This window comes from Pteropus alecto, unplaced genomic scaffold, assembly GCF_000325575.1.
Source record: "Pteropus alecto unplaced genomic scaffold, ASM32557v1 scaffold206, whole genome shotgun sequence".
In the NCBI taxonomy this organism is placed as follows: domain Eukaryota; kingdom Metazoa; phylum Chordata; class Mammalia; order Chiroptera; family Pteropodidae; genus Pteropus; species Pteropus alecto.
The window spans coordinates 3,494,767-3,513,817 of NW_006438906.1; the positions used below are offsets into that span (position 1 = coordinate 3,494,767).

A 19,051-nucleotide genomic window follows, 5' to 3' on the forward strand; every position below is an offset into this window, starting at 1 on the left:
ATAGTGGATGCTTGAACAACACGTTTTCAGCTGTGTGGGTCCACTTATATGTGGATTTTTTTCAATAAATACCGGTACTGTTTTTGATCTGTGTTTGGGATTCCACAGATGTTAAAGGCAAACCGTATTCATTGATCTATACCATATTACATAGAGATTAGAGCATCCACTGATTTTGGTATCTATGGAGATTCTGGAACCAGTCCCCCACAGATACCGAGGGACAACTGGTGTAGTTAAGTTTTCGGGGAAGTCAGAAGTTATATTTGGAGTTTTGACTGTGAGGAGTGTCGATGCCCCTGACGTCCATGTGGTTCATGGGTCAACCATAAAATGTGTTTCATAGACAGACAGACTTACTTCCAACTTTTTGTCTCCACCACTTATAAAGCTATGTGTCCGCAACACTTTTAGCTTTAAAACTCTGGTAATTTCTTTGAATAAAACTGAAATTAGAAATTCTAGGAAATAATTTGCAGTGGCTTTTTGTTGTTCTCATGATATAAGTACAATTCTTTTCTGCACACAAATATTTACTCATTTTAATTTTCAAAATATTTTACCTGGAGATGTATTCCACAGTTATGTCAGCTTATAAAGTTCAGTTTTGACTTCAAATAGGTAATCTACTTATTGAGTTAGAAATAAGTGCTAGAAATCATTTATTGCTTCAATGGAATGATTGGATTATTCTTCAACTTCTCTCTAAATAGTTTAGGATTATCATATACCTTTCTTCCCATTTTGTTTCTGCATATAATGTTTCCAGATAATTTTCTCTATTGAAAGCAGTTGACATTCCTGTTTGTTCTGTTTTTAATCTTAAATCCTGACATTTTTGTTTATGGGATTTTGACTTCATCTTGTGCTTAATTAGCACTAACATAGTTTAGTTTTGTCAGTTAGTTTTGTCTAAAATTAAACTATTTTTAATGGTTTAGGACATGGCTTTGGAAAAACCTAGGTCTTAAGTGCTATTACTTTCTGGGAAAGGAAATGTTTCTTAAAATTCACCTCAGTAGGGTTTTTCCTTCCCTTTTATTAGCAAAATAAAAAATAAATGAAAAAAAAAATAAGCTTATATGTAATTAATCTGTACCTGAATAAGTTTCATATTCCTTTTAATGGTAGGCTAATACAAAAATACTCTCATCATTTGTCTCTTTCTCAAAGTTGGACTGAAGTAGTGATGAACTGGGTGGTGCTCGATTAGATTTTGGCAGAAAGATTTAGACTGCTAAAGGGTAAAATGAAGTTTTTCAAAAAGTATTCGTTCATATTTCTCTTCTTTTGCACAATAGAAATCATCAGTCAATGAGTATAACAAGTACTTTTCTAGTTGTTTTCCCCAAAGCCTGAAATCTGGATAGTAAGGAATAAAATCTATTTTTGCATTCTGTCTTAACTTTTCACGTCACCCAAGTCTTCCAATGCTTGTTTGTCTCATCTGTAAAATGAGAATAAAACTTCCTTCCACCCTATATGAGAGAATATAACTATAAATTGCCACATAGCTGTAATGTGGTTGTATAAATACTTTTCAATTAGTTGTTAAATTTTTGGAGGAAAAGATCTGGTTAGGGCATAGTTCTGGAACTTATTTCACATTTTCCTCAACATTTAGGGCATAGTTCTGGAACTTATTTCACATTTTCCTCAACTGTAGCACCTTGTCATTGAGTATCTATTTAAGATACGGTGGCTAAATTAATGAAGAATATAGCATCTTGAAAATATCTTGACTGTGTGTCATTGGCTTTTCTCAGTTTATGGCTTAAATAATACAAAGTGATTTAGAATTTTAGAAATTAATAGACAAAGCATTTTTAGCTCACATGTCAATGATATCTAAAGTAGTGTATCATTTTAAAAACTTCATATTATGGAAATCTTTAAACATTTATAAAAGTAGATAATAGGATAATGAGACCCAATGTATTCATCACTAAGTTTCAACAATTATCAACATGTGGCTAGTTTTTAGTTATACTTTCATCTCTACCTCCACACTGAATTTTTAAAAGCATTTCCAGATATCGTATTTTATCCATAAATACTTCAAAGGTCTTTGTCTTTTAGAGATACATATTTAAGAGAATCTAAACACAATGCCAGTATCACACCTAAGAAAATTCCTTAATGTGAGAAAATATCCAGCCAATATTCAGACTTCCCAAATTGTCTCATAAATGTTATTTTATAGTTAGTTGGTTTGTTTCAGTCAGACCAACGAAGGACCACACATTGCATTTGATTTTTGTTGATATGTCCTTGAAGTCTCTTTTAATGTATAGGCTTTCCTTTGTCTCTTTTTATCTCTCTTTTTTGTTGAACTTAGATCATTTGTCATGTAGGATTTTCCACATTTTGGATTTTGCTGACTGCATCCCTGTGGTGTTAATCAATTCTATCTCACTGATTTCCTATAAACTAGTAGTTATATCTAGAAACTTGGTCAGCTTCAGATTTGATTTTTGGCAAGAACACTTCATAGATGGTGCAGTGAATCAGGAAACATGTCTTGTCTGGTTGGTTCTTTTTTGCAACCTTAAGATTGATTAGCAATTTCATGTATTGTCATCTGGTCTCTCCACTGCAAAGGTGTCCATCAGCCTTTTATCTAATGGTTGTAGTAGCCATTGATGATCATTGCCTACCAGTGATGTACATGGCTATCAAAGAATGGAATTCTAAAAATGTCACTAATGTATATAGTATTAACTCTATTTAATTAGTAAATCCAGAAGTGAAAAGTAATGATGTTGGCTCATAGCAATTAACTACTTTATTAGCACCATCTATTTTTTTTATAGATTATTTAAGTTACGCTTTTTATAAACCATGATTGTCCTTTTTTTTTCCCCCCATGAGGTTCCTTTTAATAAATTAGCAAGGAAAATCAGAATTTTTGTGTGCATGAAATAAACGTTTTATGCTTTTTTTTGTTGCAGAAATCACTTCTCAAGAAGTTCAGTTGCTGCAGGTGGGCAAAAGGGAAAATCCTACTATACAATTACATTCACTGTCAATTTTCCACATAAAGATGATGTTTGCTACTTTGCTTATCACTATCCATATACGTATTCAACTTTACAGGTGAGAACTCATTAAGTTGTATTATGACCATTATTGTTTTATATGCTTATGTGTCAGATAATTGAAGAAAAATTGCTTTAACTAAAAATTAAAATAAGTGTCAAAGGTTTTAGATAATAATATATCTGTTGAAAACATTAAAGGGTGTTAAATGAGAATGTAGCCTTTATTTAAAATAAGATTTTTACCCATCTTTGGGTAAACTTAGAGAATCTTAGTTCTCTAAGATTCTACAATTTATAGATTTTAACTAGGTGAGTTTTCTACTTGTTTGATGAGAAGCATCGAATCTCATAGAAAAATGTGGATGCAATTTAAGTTTTTCCGTAGGGAATTCATTTCTTCTAGTAGTTTTATATGGACTCCTAGATCCAGATTGCTTAGAGTTGTGGGTATAAGAGTTGTTTTGTGGATTCTTTGAGATATTTGATTATTTGCCCTGTAACCCAAAACAAATGAATTCAAGTTATTATTGTGGTAGATTTATTCTCACAACAGAATATCTGTCCTAATGATTAAGGATCATGAAGATAGGATCAATTTACCCAGGGAGAAATTGGAGTGCCATGATTATAACCAAGCTTCCAAATTAGTAGAGAGGGGAAAATGGGAGAAACACGTAGTCCATAGAGCAGAAGAGATATCAAAGCTGGGAATACTAAATGAGAGTCACTTTATTTTAATAAAAGTTACAACCTACAATAAAGCTATAATCAGGTATCTTTCGGTGCTGAATAACATAGTATCAGAATATATAGTGTTTTTTACATGACGTTACATGTTATTGTTCTTTTCTGATGTTTTTACCTTTTTAATATATTTTGAATTCCCCTACTTTCTTCCAATCCCACTACCTTTTCCAGGCATTGCCGTTGTTTCTCACCTGGACTTCTGCCAATCTTTTTCTAACCGGTGTTCTAGAATTCCCTTTTGTCTCCTTTCCTCTTCATCAGTCTTTTTTCCACACGGTAGCAAGCGGGCTCTTTGATGGCAAATCTTATCATACAAATCCCCCATTAAAACTCCTTAGTGAATTTTCTAGCCATTTGTACAAAATCTAAAAGTCTTACTGTAGTTCATTCAGTCATTTCTCTACTATCTTCCACAATTTTTGCCAGAGCCACATACTGTGCGAACTATTATTTAGTTAGTATTTGTCTTTAAATAGATTTTAAAATAATTCACTCTTTAAAGTTTATCCTCACCCTAAGTTAATATTCAGGGAATTACAGGTTTAATGTGTAGATTTTTTTTCTAGTTCACAGTAAAATACATAGCTATTAAAAATTTTTTTAAAGATTATCCACATATCACTTAATTATCTCAATTACCAGTAGTACATATACTATGCTTTGGGAAAGATGGGTTTACCAGGCCCTCTGTCTGTGTTAAATTCTATATTTCTTACTCTTTCTTTCTGATTTAGCTATAATGAATCTTTTTCAGTTCTTTGAAATGCCCTTCTTCTTTCTTCCTCTTCCTATATACTATCTTCTGCCTACAGCACTCTCTCCATTCATCCTTTAGATCTCAATTTAAATGTAATTTTTTTCTAGAAGACCTTTCCTCACTGCCCAGATTTGGCTGGGCTCTCTTACCCTTATTTCAAGCCATTCTAGCACTCTGTCCTTTCCCTAACGTAGAGACCATTTATTCATTGTTATATCCCCAATGCCTGGCACAGTTTCTGGCACAGAAATGATGACTACACAATAAATAGTAATGATGTGAGTAAACATATGCAAAAGTTTGGAAGCCAACTAAGTATCTTAAAATAAGGGGTTGAACAATTTATTTTTGGTATAACCATATACTAAAACCATTGAGACTTGTGTTTTCAAAAGACACATATATTTAACATATTTAATGATATAGTATGGTATTCATAATTATGAATATGGGTGTATATGTATAAATTATTAAGTGATAAAAGCAGGTTATAAAAAGGCTTATATGTAATTACAGTTTTATTTCTATACATTGGCATTTGTTAGTAGCGATCTAAGTGATGCAGTTACGGTGTTTTAAATTTTTTCTTTATACTTTCTGTGTTTCCAGACACTTCACAGAGAACCTTTATTAATCTTGACATCAGTGAAAGTTGTTAAAAAAATTTGTCCTACATAATTTTATTCTGCATATTTTATATTGCTCTCGAAGGTCTATAGTCACTTATAGTTTCAAAATTCAGAAGGCTTTGGAAACCAAAAGCTTTTTTATAACCCATTTGGCAGTAAAGCCTGGCCTAAATTGATGTTAGCTTATTTAGAATATTGATTCTACTTAGAGGGACTCTTTTATGTTTTGCTGCAGAAATAATAATGTGCTTATACAGGCTGCTGCCGCTGACTTAGCTGGTGGTATTGTACATTTAATGATATATGCACTCTATCTGTCCCCTTTCTCGAATTCCCCAGATACTGACATTGGAACTATTTCGGGCCCCCAGAGGGTCCTGGAGAAGGGATTAGGAATCTGATTCACTTTTAGTTTTGTAGAGATCTAGATGCATTTACTTCTTTTTATCATAGGGAGTTTTTAAATGATTGTATACTTTGCTTTTAAATTTTTGTCAAGATGCATCTTCAAAAATTGGAATCAGCACACAATCCTCAGCAAATCTATTTTCGAAAAGATGTGTTATGTGAAACCCTGTCTGGAAACAGCTGTCCCTTGGTGACTATAACAGCAATGCCAGAGTCTAATTATTATGAACATATCTGTCAATTCAGTAAGTCTGTCTTCTTCACTCAAAATACCAACCATTCTTACTTATTTTTCTTTGCTTCATATATATTTTGTAAGGGCGATAATACTAGGAATAGGCATTAGAAGTCCTGGTCCTTTTCTGTCTAGCCCTGGGCCTACTGGGTCTCAGTTTCCTCATCCTGAAAATGAGTGAGCTGCATGAGATGTTCTCTAAGGTCTGTTTTGATACTTATATTCTGTAGTTCTTATCCTTGAAAGTCGTACCCAAAGTATAATATAACAAATTATTTTAAGAGTTCATGTATAATACCATCAATTAAAAAATTTATAGCTAATTTTATTATAAATAAAACCACCAGAAACCTATTAAATATTTTGATACTAGCACCAAATAGCTACTTGTTTTCTCCTGCCATTTATTTTTTAAAAGTTGCCTCAAATGGTACAGCTGTGGTACTTTACCTTATCTGATTTTGATAAGGTAAAGTATTTATTTTCAGGAAAGAAAAAGAGCTTGCTATGCAAGAAAATATGAGCAGGTGGGCTGAGTGTTATTTTGTAGATGTATACATTGAAATGTATAGTGAAGGTAACTTTTCTTGAGAAGTAACTCTCTTGAGAAAATATACCTTTTTTCTGTGTTTGTCATAGTGACTCTAAAATAGGGATAAGATTATTTTTTTCCTCCTTTTCCCTATGACTTTATGAAAAATAAATTTATATTTAAAACTTCCTCAAGTACTTGTTCTTTATAAAACCAAGATTATATTAAAGAACTAATTTTATATGTTAATCATTGGAAAATAACTAACTTCAAATGCTATTAATTGTCTTATGTTCGTATTATAAACTCCTTTAGGACATGACATATATCAGTTTCATATCTGTTTCCTCTAAGTGCCTAGTATAGTGCTTGTATATAGTAGGTGCACAGTGAGTTCTACAGTGAACTTAAAGATTTCACACTTGAGTAGCAATATTTCTAAAGCCCCAAAGTCAAACATCATACAGACTTTTAATTTGAGATTTTATATGTACTTTAGGAAATCGCCCTTACGTTTTCTTGTCTGCTCGGGTGCATCCTGGAGAAACTAATGCAAGTTGGGTAATGAAAGGAACGTTGGAGTATCTCATGAGTAATAACCCTACTGCTCAGAGCTTACGAGAATGCTATATTTTTAAAATTGTCCCTATGCTAAATCCTGATGGTGTCATCAATGGAAAGTAAGTGAAGCAATAGTATAGAAATATTATAGATTATTGTGGTGGTCCTATGTAAACTTGTTGAACAAATATCATCCAGGTTAATTTGGAAAACAAATCTAATGATTTTTCTACAATAGAAATTTTGTGGGGAATTCATCTAAGATATTTATTTTTAAAGGAAAATATATTCTGTATATTTCTAATAGTATGATAGTTTGAGAAATTCTGTATTTATTCATGAGAATATGATTACGTAAACTGTATTGTGAATTGTTTTTGAAAAATCACAGTGTCAGGTTATGAGATTTTTAAAAACAGATCCTCTTATATTCTTTTCTTTTTAAATTTGTCAGTGGCGTGATCTTAGTTTGTAAAATTTATCATCTTCTGGGCTCTCTTTCCACTGATATGGAGTATTGGCTCTATCTGCTAACTTGTTGCTGATATGAGGACATGTAGGAATTCTTTAAACTGGAGATACTAGAAGATAACTACTTTTTAAGTGGAGGTGGCTTATTAGTACAGGTCATTTACTGTGGCCATTAGACAAGGTCTCTTTAGTGCTTCTTAAAGGTGGGATTTGACATCAGTAAATGAAATACCATATTTTATTTATTCAATAAAAATAGCATGACTTTCTCATATTTAGGAAATTTTTGATTAAAAAATAATTTAGATATGTTATGGTTATGGAACTACAATGAGATTTTATTATTTCTAGTTTTAATTCAGAAACATATTGCCTAGTTAAAATCCTGTTTATATTTCTGTATCACCTTCTAAATGTTTGCTTAAATTTTTGCTCAATGGCATTAATATTTAATACCTATGATTAAATGAAAAGGTATTTGAATTTTTACAAGAATGTATACTTTTCATATACTTATGTTTCTTAGGAGGGCCCAAATGGCACTTTTCATAATAACTAATACAATCGAAATACAGAATGTTAGTATCATAAATGATTATTATGTAGTCAGAATGGAAAATATGACCATTAATAAATTTTATAAAGTATTAATTTTTTTTATAGCTTGAAAGATTTGACTGTTAAATCTGAAAGTTTACCACAGTTAAATGCATGTAACACAAGATCTTGGATGTAGCAAATGCTTAATAAATGATTATTTAATGGCTAAAATATGCATTTTGTTGAGCCTACCATTTATACCTGTTTGAAATATTTAGTGGAGTAGAATCATAAAATTAAATGTATGTAAGAATTTTTTGGTACCAGTGTTTGTCTGTCATTGTGTTTGCATATGTGTAGTCACCGCTGTTCTTTAAGTGGAGAGGATTTGAATAGACAGTGGCAAAGTCCAAATCCAGATTTACATCCTACAATTTACCATGCTAAGGGGCTGCTACAGTACCTGGCTGCAGTGAAGCGTTTACCACTGGTAAGTGGCAGGTTTTTTTGTACTTGTATAAAGACATGATTTTGTTGATTAATGACTTAGTATTTTATGCTTTATTTTCTGGTTATAAAAGCTATTATTTTCAGAAGCAGTTATTTTATTTCATTTTATTTAGGCGAGGCAACCCTTGGTTGACCTCACAGATTGCAAGGACCTTGTCAGCTTACAATCCTTTATTTTTTATTTTTTACACCTACAGCACGTGGTCTTCCTAGCTGGTCTCCCATCCAAATACTAACCAGGCCCGACCCTGCTTAGCTTCCCAGATCAGACGGAATCGGGCTTGTTCAGGGTGGCATGGCCGTAGACCAGAAGCAATTTTTTAAAAAATTTATTTTATTAAGTTATAATAATGTACTTTATATAGTACATTGGTTAGACATTTATATAGTTTATAAAACAATCCCCTTAAATACTCTTTCTTTCCTCTGGCTTTCCACTTAGCCTTTACATTAATGCTAACTGCATTCTCTATGCCATGCTCCCCATCCTTGTGACCATCTATCAACTGTTAATTTGTACTTTAACCCTTCACCCCATTTTCTCAGCTCCCCTACCCGCTGCCCTCTGGCTGTCACCAGATTGTCCTCTATATTTGTGAGTCTGTTTTTGATTAGTTTGTTCTTTTTGTTCTTTAGATTCTGCATATAAGTGAAATCATACGGTATTATCTTTCTCTGATTGACTTATTTCACTCAGTATAACCACCTTTAGGTCCATCCATGTCATTGCATATGGTAGGATTTCACTTTTTTAATGGCTGAGTAATATTCCATTGTATATATGAACCATAACTTCTTTATCCAATTGTCTGTTGATGAGCATTTAGGTTGCTTCCATATCTTGGCTATTATAAATTGTGCTACCATGAACATAGGGATGCATAGATCTTTACAGATGATTGTTTTGGTTTTCTTTGGATAAATACCCAGAAGTGCATTTGCTGGGTCAAAAAGTATATCCATTTTTAATTTTTTGAGAAACTTCCAGACTGTTTTCCATAGCAGCTGTAACAATTTGCAATCCCACTAACAATGTATGAGGGTTCCCTTTTCTCTGCATCCTCACCAACACTTGTTGTTCTTTGATTTATTCAAAATAGCCGTTCTGATAGGTGTCAGGCGATATCTCATTGTGGTTTTAATTTGCATTTCTTTGATGGTGATATTGAGCATCTTTTTATATGTCTATTGGCCATCTGTATTTCCTCTTTGGAGAAATATCTGTTCAGATTTTCTGCTCATTTTTTAATTGGATTGTTTGCTTTTTTGTTGTTGAGTTGTATGAGGTTTTTTTAATGTATTTTGGATATTAACCTCTTATCACATCTGTCTTTTTCTGTTATCAATCATTTGTTTATTAATATGGTGTCAAATTCATATAATGTACTTATATTCTTATTTCATCAGGTTAATTTTTATAATTCTCATGAGCCCTTTTCTTTTTTGTTTATGAATATTGGTAACTCTGGTTGTAAGTTTAAGCATTAAACTTCACCGAACAACACTAAGGTTTTAGTATCTTCCAAGTTCTCAAACTAATAGAAGCTTATTTCTGAGCTCTTTAGTCAACTCTGAAACTGCTGAGTCTCGCACACACATGGGCAAGGCAGTATGGTGGGAGACTTTACTCAACTGTATATGTATGCGTCTGTTTTCAGCAGCTTTTGTTTAGAATGTTACCATATTAGTGTTAAAATGAGTTAATCTTCTTTTGAGAAAGAGAGAAATACTTTGCAGAGGGGCAAAATTGACATGAGAGTATCCTTCATTTTTTGTTTTTAAAATGATGCTCTTAAAAGTTAAATTGAAACCATACCTTTTTTAGTAGTGTTTTAGGCGAGAGCATTTTCATGTTCTTTTTAATTGGCTGAATATCTTAATAACCCTTTGGGCAGTGATGACTACAGTTGTAGATTTGAGCCTATAATTGAATTTGTTATTTTTTAAAATGGTGATTAGTAGATAACAAAAGAAACAGTGGAACTCATGGCTTGATGCAGGACTTGCATAGGACTTTGTAGTCATTCTAGAATTAATCATAGATTTCTTTCCAAAAGTAGATATTACAGCTTTTATTGATGCTACTTATTAAATGATGGCTCAGTTACAATAAAAGGATCAAGAAACACAATACCTGTTTATTGGTCTGCTATTAACTAGATTTACTTGGTAATATATGAATTTGAAGTTTTTTAATTCTTTAAAATATGGTCTTTTCAAGGTTTATTGTGATTATCACGGCCACTCCCGAAAGAAGAATGTATTTATGTATGGCTGCAGCATTAAAGAGACAGTGTGGCATACCAGTGATAATGCAACTTCATGTGATGTTGTGGAAGATGTGGGATACAGGGTAATTATTACAGATAAGTCAGGAGTTTTTGAATTTCAAACATGCATAAAGCTGCAGAAAATAATTTAACATAGGAACTACTCAGATTTAGTAAATGTTGCAATTTTGCCATTTTTGTTTCAGATTTTTCATTTTAAATGTTTCTTTTTTTGCTTTTCATGTTTAAATATTTAACCATTTGGAATTTATTTTATATGAGAGATGGAGATCTAATTTTAGTTTTCCCATGTATAACTGTTTGTTAAATGGTACATCCTTCCTCTGCTGATTTTATAAAGCCATCTGTTCCACATGTATAGATAGGTGTGTTTAGAGGTATGCCTAGGATTGAAATGAGATCTTATTGCTTGAAATCCTGTATGCTTTCCATTCTGTCCTAGAGCCTCTCCTACTATATTTATGCCTAAACGAGTACCCTAAACTTTTCCCAAAAAAGTTTCAGTAACATGCCACACTGCCCTTGGCAGAATTTCAAAGGATAATTTCTTTTTGGTGTCCTCTCTCTTCTTACCCTTTTCCAAATAAATAAAAATGGAAACACTCCAGAAATACAAAGTAATAAGTGAAAGTCATTCTCTCTCAATCACTAAATTATTAGTTTTACCATGTATATTGTGAGACTTGTCTCTAAGCACATTCATTTATAAATAGATATACATATAGTATGTGAAGTTTTTATTTTTTTTTAATGCTCTACAGTAACTTGTTTTTTTCACATAATGTTTGTTGGCCATCTTTCCTGGTCCTCATATCTAGATCTGTCTGGTCTTTTTGACAATTACACAAGATTTCTAGAATGCATTTTTGTAATTATTGTTTGGATGTAACAAAATTTATTTATTCAGTCATCACCTCTTGGCGGTCATTTGATTAGTATTGTGAAATTGTCCTTCATAAAATTTGTACAGGTTGATATTCTAGTGCGGTTTCTCCATACCCTTATTATATCATACTGTCATTTTTCTTGAATAAAAAAAAATCTGATGGTTTTAATTTGTATATCTATGATTATAAATGATGTCGAGTATCTTTTCATATGTTTGACCAATTACGATCTCTCTCTTTTTTTAAAGTAGCCTTTTCTCACATTCTCTGCTTACTTTTGTGCTGGTCATCTAGTTATTATTGTTTTAAAATAAGAATTCTTTATGTGTATTACAAATATATTAAAAGTTTTTATTTGTTTATGATATTTAGTATTTTAAGACCATTATATTTGTTGATATCGTAAAAAATGACTTCAGAATTTTGAAGCTTAGAAAGACTTCTCATTCCAAGATTTAGAAGTGTAGTTGTGTGTTTACTGTTTTAAGTTTCATTTTAAAACTTATTAATTTTAAGTTTAAATTCTCAATTTAGTTAGAATTTAATTTAATGAAGAGTGACTGTAGGTTGTTTTTCTTAATAGCTATCCAGTTGTGTTGGCATTTAGAGAATGATCAATCATTTCTCTAGTACTACTAACTTTAATAGATACCTCTGGTTCTAATTTTGAACTTTTTCTTTCTGGAGACATCTGTTCCTACACCAGTATCATAATTTAGCTTAAGCTTAGACATATAATGTAGGTCAATATCTGTTGGATTATTTCTCTAGTCATAGCTTTTTCTTTCAGAATTTCCCTGGGTGTATTCCCGTATTTATACTTTCAGGTAAATTCGAGAATAAGTTGCAGAAAAATGTTATGGGCATTTTGATTGTGATTGTCTTAGCTTTCATGATTAATTTAGGGATGATAGACATTTACAGTGTTAAATCTCTTAGTCAAACCATCTTTCATGACTAAAGTTTCTTCATTTTTTTAAACATGTTTTTCCTGCTTATTGGTGGCTATTATGATTGTGATACTTTCTTCTATTCTGTTTTCTAACAGATTACTGTTTGTCTAGGAAAGCAGAAAATTCTCAATTAGTAAGAGAATTATTTTTATTTGTTTAGAGGGGGTATAGCAAGAAGGTCTACATGACCGTGCTCTAATCTCTATGCTTTCATGAAAAATTTTAAAAATTTAATAATTAAAAAAAATTTAAATTGAAAAACTTTTTGAAATATTTTATCATTTTTCTCTTTGCAGACTTTGCCTAAGATACTGAGCCATATTGCTCCAGCATTTTGCATGAGCAGCTGTAGCTTCGTAGTGGAAAAATCTAAAGAATCAACAGCACGTGTTGTAGTTTGGAGGGAGATAGGAGTACAAAGGAGCTATACCATGGAGAGTACTTTGTGTGGCTGTGATCAGGGAAAATACAAGGTAAAACATCTCAGGACTTCAAATAAAAAATATTTGAAAACATTCCTTCAATATATACTCCAGGGTTTTCAAGTAGATATTAAATGATATGTTCGTTGTATTGAGTTATATATGATTGCAATAATGGAATTGAATCATATACAATCTTAAAAACATTTTTGAAAAATTTCCCTGAACTAAATAGCTTTCTCTGGATTCTCATGAAAGCTTGTTTGAGTCTATTTATATTCATAATTTTTAAGAAAACACTTCGTGGTACATATTTAAATACTGATTATTAGTTTATAATTAGTTGTGCAAGTAATGCATTATTAATAAAAATTTGCTATATTTTAATTTATTGGATGTAAGTATATTTTTATGAATTTAGAAATAAACACATTATACTTATTTATAAAGTTTTTATATTTAGATTTCTTTTGTGTGTGACTTTTAAAAGTCTTAGTCCTTTACACTAAGACTGCTCTTCTGTGGTGCCATAGGCTGTTATTGGAAACAACCAGACTTGAAACTTTACTTTTAAAATTAAAGACAAATAAAATGTTCAATGACTTTGAATTTTTTAATTTTAAAGATTGAGAACTTCATCGGCAATGAATTGGACTTTAGATCAGCAACAGCAAACCCAAATATTTATCTTAACTGCCTGGCCAAAGAAAGATTTTCAGGTGTCATGCTCATTATGCCACTCATTCTGTTTTGTTTTGTTTTGGCCTGGGGCAAGAGGAAACTGAATCTAATAGTGATTTACATATACCTCACATAAAGATGGTTATAACTTTATGTTTGGAAAGAGTTAGAAATCTTCCCATTGGTTGTATTAAAAATGTAAACGTAGTTGCCGTCAAAATGATTAAGTGTAGTGTCTGAATAATGACTTTCAGCCTGAAACAAACTGGAAGAGAATTGTATAGATTTTGCAACTGACATTCAAACTTTTGGGGCTTAGATGAGTAGATCTTAATGAATTTCTAGTACTTTCTGATGGATAACTCTTACCTAAATTTTATGTTGACCACAGTATACTATTCTTCCAAAATGTGATATCTTTTTAATTCTCTCCAAATATTGTAAAACAATGACTTCTAGTCTACTAGGGCATGACGATAGTAAGAGATAAAATGTAGCACCATTCCAAGCCCCTAACCCTGTTCCCTGATCATTGATTTAGTGGACAACTTTGCCAAGAGTCAGTCATCTCTCCAAAACTCCTGTGGAGAGAAGTGTGTCTTACTAAGACAGGTTTTTTGTTTTTGTTTTTGTTTTTTTAATGTTTCTAAATCAATGCTTTGATCATAAAATATACTTCTTTTAGTTTTTTTTTCCTCTTTTTTGATTAATAAACTTTTGTTTTTAAGGCCAGTTTTAGATTCATGGAAAAATTGAGTGAAAGTAGGGAATTTCCATTTACCTCCATCCCCACATAATATATACACACATAAGATATACTTTTCAAAGTTATTAATATTAGGTAGTAAGTGATATGAATCTAATTATATTTTAAGAAACAAATCTCTTCACTCTTAAGAATATTCTTATATTACTATATTTTAGGCTATAAATGATATTTTTTTTTCTATGAACTGATTCAGAAATAGGCATAGCCTTTCTAAAGTTTTTAAATTAAGAAGGCAATTTGATGTTCTAATAAAGTCAGTTAAGTCACATTTCCTATAATATTTGGAAATGGCCAAAGTAAACAGTCAGCCATTTAATCAATCAATCAGTCATTATAAAGGCATGTACTGTATGTAGGTTAAGTAAGTTTTTACAATTTATTTTCTTCAGTTACCCAGTGCTGTTAATCTGGTCATTAAAAAGCTGTTTTGCAATACCTTCTCTCTGAATGATGTCAGCTGTCATCTATCCTTGCAACTTTTGTTGGTATAAGGATTTCACTTATTTTAGAGATTCATTTTTATCTGAAAATTAAATTATAAGCAATATCTTGATTTACAGTCCATTTTTATCCTTTTATGTGGTTATATTTAACTTTTGGTAAACCTTATATTGTTTATTGGAAAACCGTTGGTTAAAAAAGGAAATGAGGGTTGCGGTAAAATTTTCTCTTTGCTTTGGCAGACAGACTTTGAAATGGACATGGAACATAGGAATTTATTTCACTACTACCTCATTGGCTTATATTTGTTTGATTTTTTTGACATAGTTACCTTACTTTTGTTTATCATACAGTAAAAGCACCTATAAGGTAATGTTTAAGTATATAAATCAGACCCATGATTTTAACAGTATAATATTTCAAGATTGGCATCCAAAGTAGTGTATTGCAAGAAATATTAGAAAGATTTTATAAAAATATAATTTCACATGTGAACTTTAAGAGTAATGGAACTACAAAATGTTCATCTTTTTTTCCTTCCCAGAGTATTGGTGAAAATAGTTTGCATATAGTGAATAAAAATAGACATTTTAGAAATGTTTTTTTGTGTGTGTGACATCAAAATGTTTTTTTAAGACAGTTTCCTTTGTGACCTATGTAGTATTGTTATTATTGTAACATTGTTAAGTCCTGGGTCCATAAAAAGTACCAACCTTTTAATTTTACTAATACAGTTAAAATTTTCTTTTATGTAATTTTAATGAGATATAGTCAGAAGTTAGCAAACGTCCTAGTTACATGTATATTACTTTATTTCTAGGGTTTACAGATTGGTACTCGAGAATTGGAAGAGATGGGAGCAAAATTTTGTGTTGGTCTATTGCGTTTGAAAAGACTGACATCCCCATTGGAGTATAATATGCCTTCCAGCCTGCTTGACTTTGAAAATGACTTGATTGAATCAAGCTGCAAAGTAACTAGGTAAGACACTTGTTTTATTCTGCTGTTACCTTGTCCTGTACTGTTAGACTTTATTAAATTAGTTAAGCAGAGGAAAGACGCAATGATTTTGTCAGCCAAGAGCATTTTTAGGATTACTATAATTAAGTTTACACATTTAATATTTGTTCTAACTTGTGATAATTTTCTTGATTGTTTTAACATCAATATTTGGATGAAATTTTAAAGAAATATCCTTGTATTTTAAATGCCGTTTTTAGTGATGTTAATGGTTTATTTTTAACCCAAAAATAAGTACAGTGGAAAACTGTACTTATATTAGATAATATTTAAATTAAGAAGGCTTGCAGTTGAGATTCATACTTTAAATTTTATTTTGTTGCCGTCTGCACATACCAGATGACTTTCCAATAATTTTCTTGTTATATATATTAGAAATAGCTAATTTAGTATCTCTCTGAAAATTTATCTATATCTGCCAAATATTCTTCTAAATAGGTAAACTTTTATTCCTAAAATTCAGTGTATATAAAATTTAATCAGTTATAGGATCAGTGGTAATTCAGTATCACTGTTCTTAATCATAGTACCGGAGCTTATTAGCATTTTATAGTTTGATGTATATGGGTAAGAATACTCCATTCTATAGAACCCTCATCATTTTTATTGTTAGATATTGACTTGTCATCAGATTTAATGTATTGACATGCTCTATTATATATATCAATTCAGCAGTTTTAAATATAGTAAAACTTTAATTGTAACTGTTATTTAAAATATGATAATTGACACAATGATTACCTGAATTCTGTACTCTTGAAAGTACCTGCTAAACAATAATGGAAATAAATATAAAGATTGTTGTTTTCACCGATATGTAGAAGCCTCCCTTTAAGTTATTTCATGTATTCTTTTTTCCCCCGGCTTTATTGAGATATAATTCACAAATAAAATTGTAGCTGTGTAGAAGCCTCCCTTTAAGTTATTTCACGTATTCTTTTTTCCCCCAGCTTTATTGAGATATAATTCACAAATAAAATTGTAATATTTAAAGTGTACAGTGCGATGATTTTATATATATATACACACATTGTGAAATTTACTTCCCTTTTTGAGTTATTAATATATCCATCCTTAATTTCACATGATTATCATTCTGTATGTGTATGAGAATATTTAAGTTCTGCCCTCTTAGCAAATGTCAGTTACACTATCTAGTGTTATCAACTATAGCACCATGTTATACATCACTTCCTCAGACCTTATTCATCTTACAGCTGAAAATTTGTACCCTTTCATCAACCTCTCCCCATTTCTCCACCCCCAGCTCCTGGCAACTACTTCTTTTCTACTCTGTTTCTATGAGTTCCTTTTTTTTTTTTTTTTTTTAAGATTCTACATTTAGGTGACATTATGCTATATTTGTCTTTGTCTTGCTTATTTCATTTACCATAATGCCCTCCAGGTTCATTCATGTTGTAGCAAATGAAAGGACTTCTTTATTTTTTAAGGCTGAATAATATTTCTTCGTATACCTATGTACCACATTTTCTTTATCCATTCATGCATCAGTGGACATTTAGGTTCTTTTCATACTTGGGCTACTTTGACCACCATGGGAGTACAGATTTCTCTGAGGTAATGATTTTGTTTCCCTTCAGATATACACTCAGAAGTGGAATTTCTGGATCATATGGTAGTTCTGTTTCTAATTCCTTGAAGAACCTCCAGACTGTTTTTCATAGTGCCTGTACCAGTTTACATTTCCACCAACAGTGTACAAGAGTTTCCTTTACATTCTTACTATCATTTGTATATGTCTTTGGTATAAAAACCAGCCTAACACATGTGAAGTAATAGCTCATTATAATTTTGATTTGCATTTCCCTGATGATTAGTGATGTTGAACGCCTTTTCATTACCTGTTAAGCATTTGTGTGTCTTCTTTGGAAAAATGTCAATGTAGGTGTTTTTCCTATTTTTAAACTGGGTTATTTGTGTTTTTTTGCTTTCGAGTTGTGTGAGTTCCTTTTATGTTTTGGATATGCACACCCTTATATGTGGTTTACAAGTATTTTCTCCCATTCCATAGGTTGCCTTTTCATTTACTTGATAGTTTTCTTTGCTCGCAAACATTTTTTAGTTTGACGTAGTCCTACTAGTTTATTTTTGTTTTTGTTATCTTTGCTTTTGGTCTCAAATCCAAAAAAAAAAAAAAATCATTACCAAGATAAGTTTTTAAGGAGTTTACACCCTGTGTTTTCTTCTAGGAGTTTTATGATTTCAAGTCTCATATTCAAGTCTTTCATCCATTTTGGATTGATATTTGTGTGTAGTACAAGATAGGGGTCTAGTTTTATTCTTTTGAATGTGGCTATCCAGTTTTCCTGACACTATTTACTGAAGAGACTATTCTTTCTCAGGGTTTATTCTTAGAGCTCCTTTGTTTAAAATTAACCGTATATTCATGGGTTTATTTCTGGGTACTCTCTTCTGTCCATTGATCTCTGTATCTGTTTTAATGGCAGTGCTATGCTGTTTTGAATACTATAGTTTGAAATCAGGAAGTGTGATGCTTCCTACTTTGTTTTTCTTTCTCAAGATTGCTTTGGCTATTCAGGGGTTTTTGCTGTTTCATACAAATTTTGGGATTGTTTTTTTCTACTTCTGTGGAAGATGCTACTGGAATTTTGATTAGGGATTGCGTCACATCTGTAGATTGCTTTAGGTAGTATGGACATTTTAACAATATTCTTCTAAACCATGAGCATGGAATATCTTTCCATTTATTTGTGTCATTTTCAATTTCTTTCAATTTCCTGCAGTTTTTAGTATATAGATCTTCCACCTTAGTTAATTGGTTAATTTATTATTTTCTTTTTTTTTTTTGATGCCATAGTAAGTGGAATTTCTGTTTCTGATAGTTCATTGTTGATGTATAGAAATGCAACTTTTTTTGTGTGTGCTTATTGAGTTTGTATCCTGCAGCTTTTTTTGAAATTATTTATTCTGACATTTTTTGGTGGAGTTTTTACATATATTATCATGTCATCTGCAAATAAAGAAAATTTTACTTCTTCCTTTCTGATTTGGATGCCGTTTATTTCTTTTTCTTAGCAAATTGCTCTAGCTAGAATTACCAGTACTATGTTGAATAAGAGTGATGAGAGTGGATATCCTGGTCTTGTCTCTCTTTTTGGGGATAGAGTAAATAAG

The 19,051-nt window shown here is 31.4% G+C and overlaps 1 protein-coding gene and 1 pseudogene across 1 annotated transcript in view; one reads left to right on the forward strand and one right to left on the reverse strand.

Moving 5' to 3' along the window:
• The window catches only part of AGTPBP1 (ATP/GTP binding protein 1), a 130,041-nt gene that overhangs the window by 96,259 nt on the left and 14,731 nt on the right, over positions 1–19,051 (forward strand). The window contains exons 18-24 of the mRNA XM_025049711.1: positions 2,952–3,096; positions 5,674–5,827; positions 6,849–7,029; positions 8,282–8,411; positions 10,653–10,784; positions 12,859–13,035; positions 15,696–15,856. Of these exons, the coding sequence (XP_024905479.1) occupies positions 2,952–3,096; positions 5,674–5,827; positions 6,849–7,029; positions 8,282–8,411; positions 10,653–10,784; positions 12,859–13,035; positions 15,696–15,856 (1,080 nt within the window). The remainder of the gene's footprint in view (positions 1–2,951; positions 3,097–5,673; positions 5,828–6,848; positions 7,030–8,281; positions 8,412–10,652; positions 10,785–12,858; positions 13,036–15,695; positions 15,857–19,051) is intronic.
• Positions 8,620–8,738, reverse strand: LOC112483176 (annotated as a pseudogene).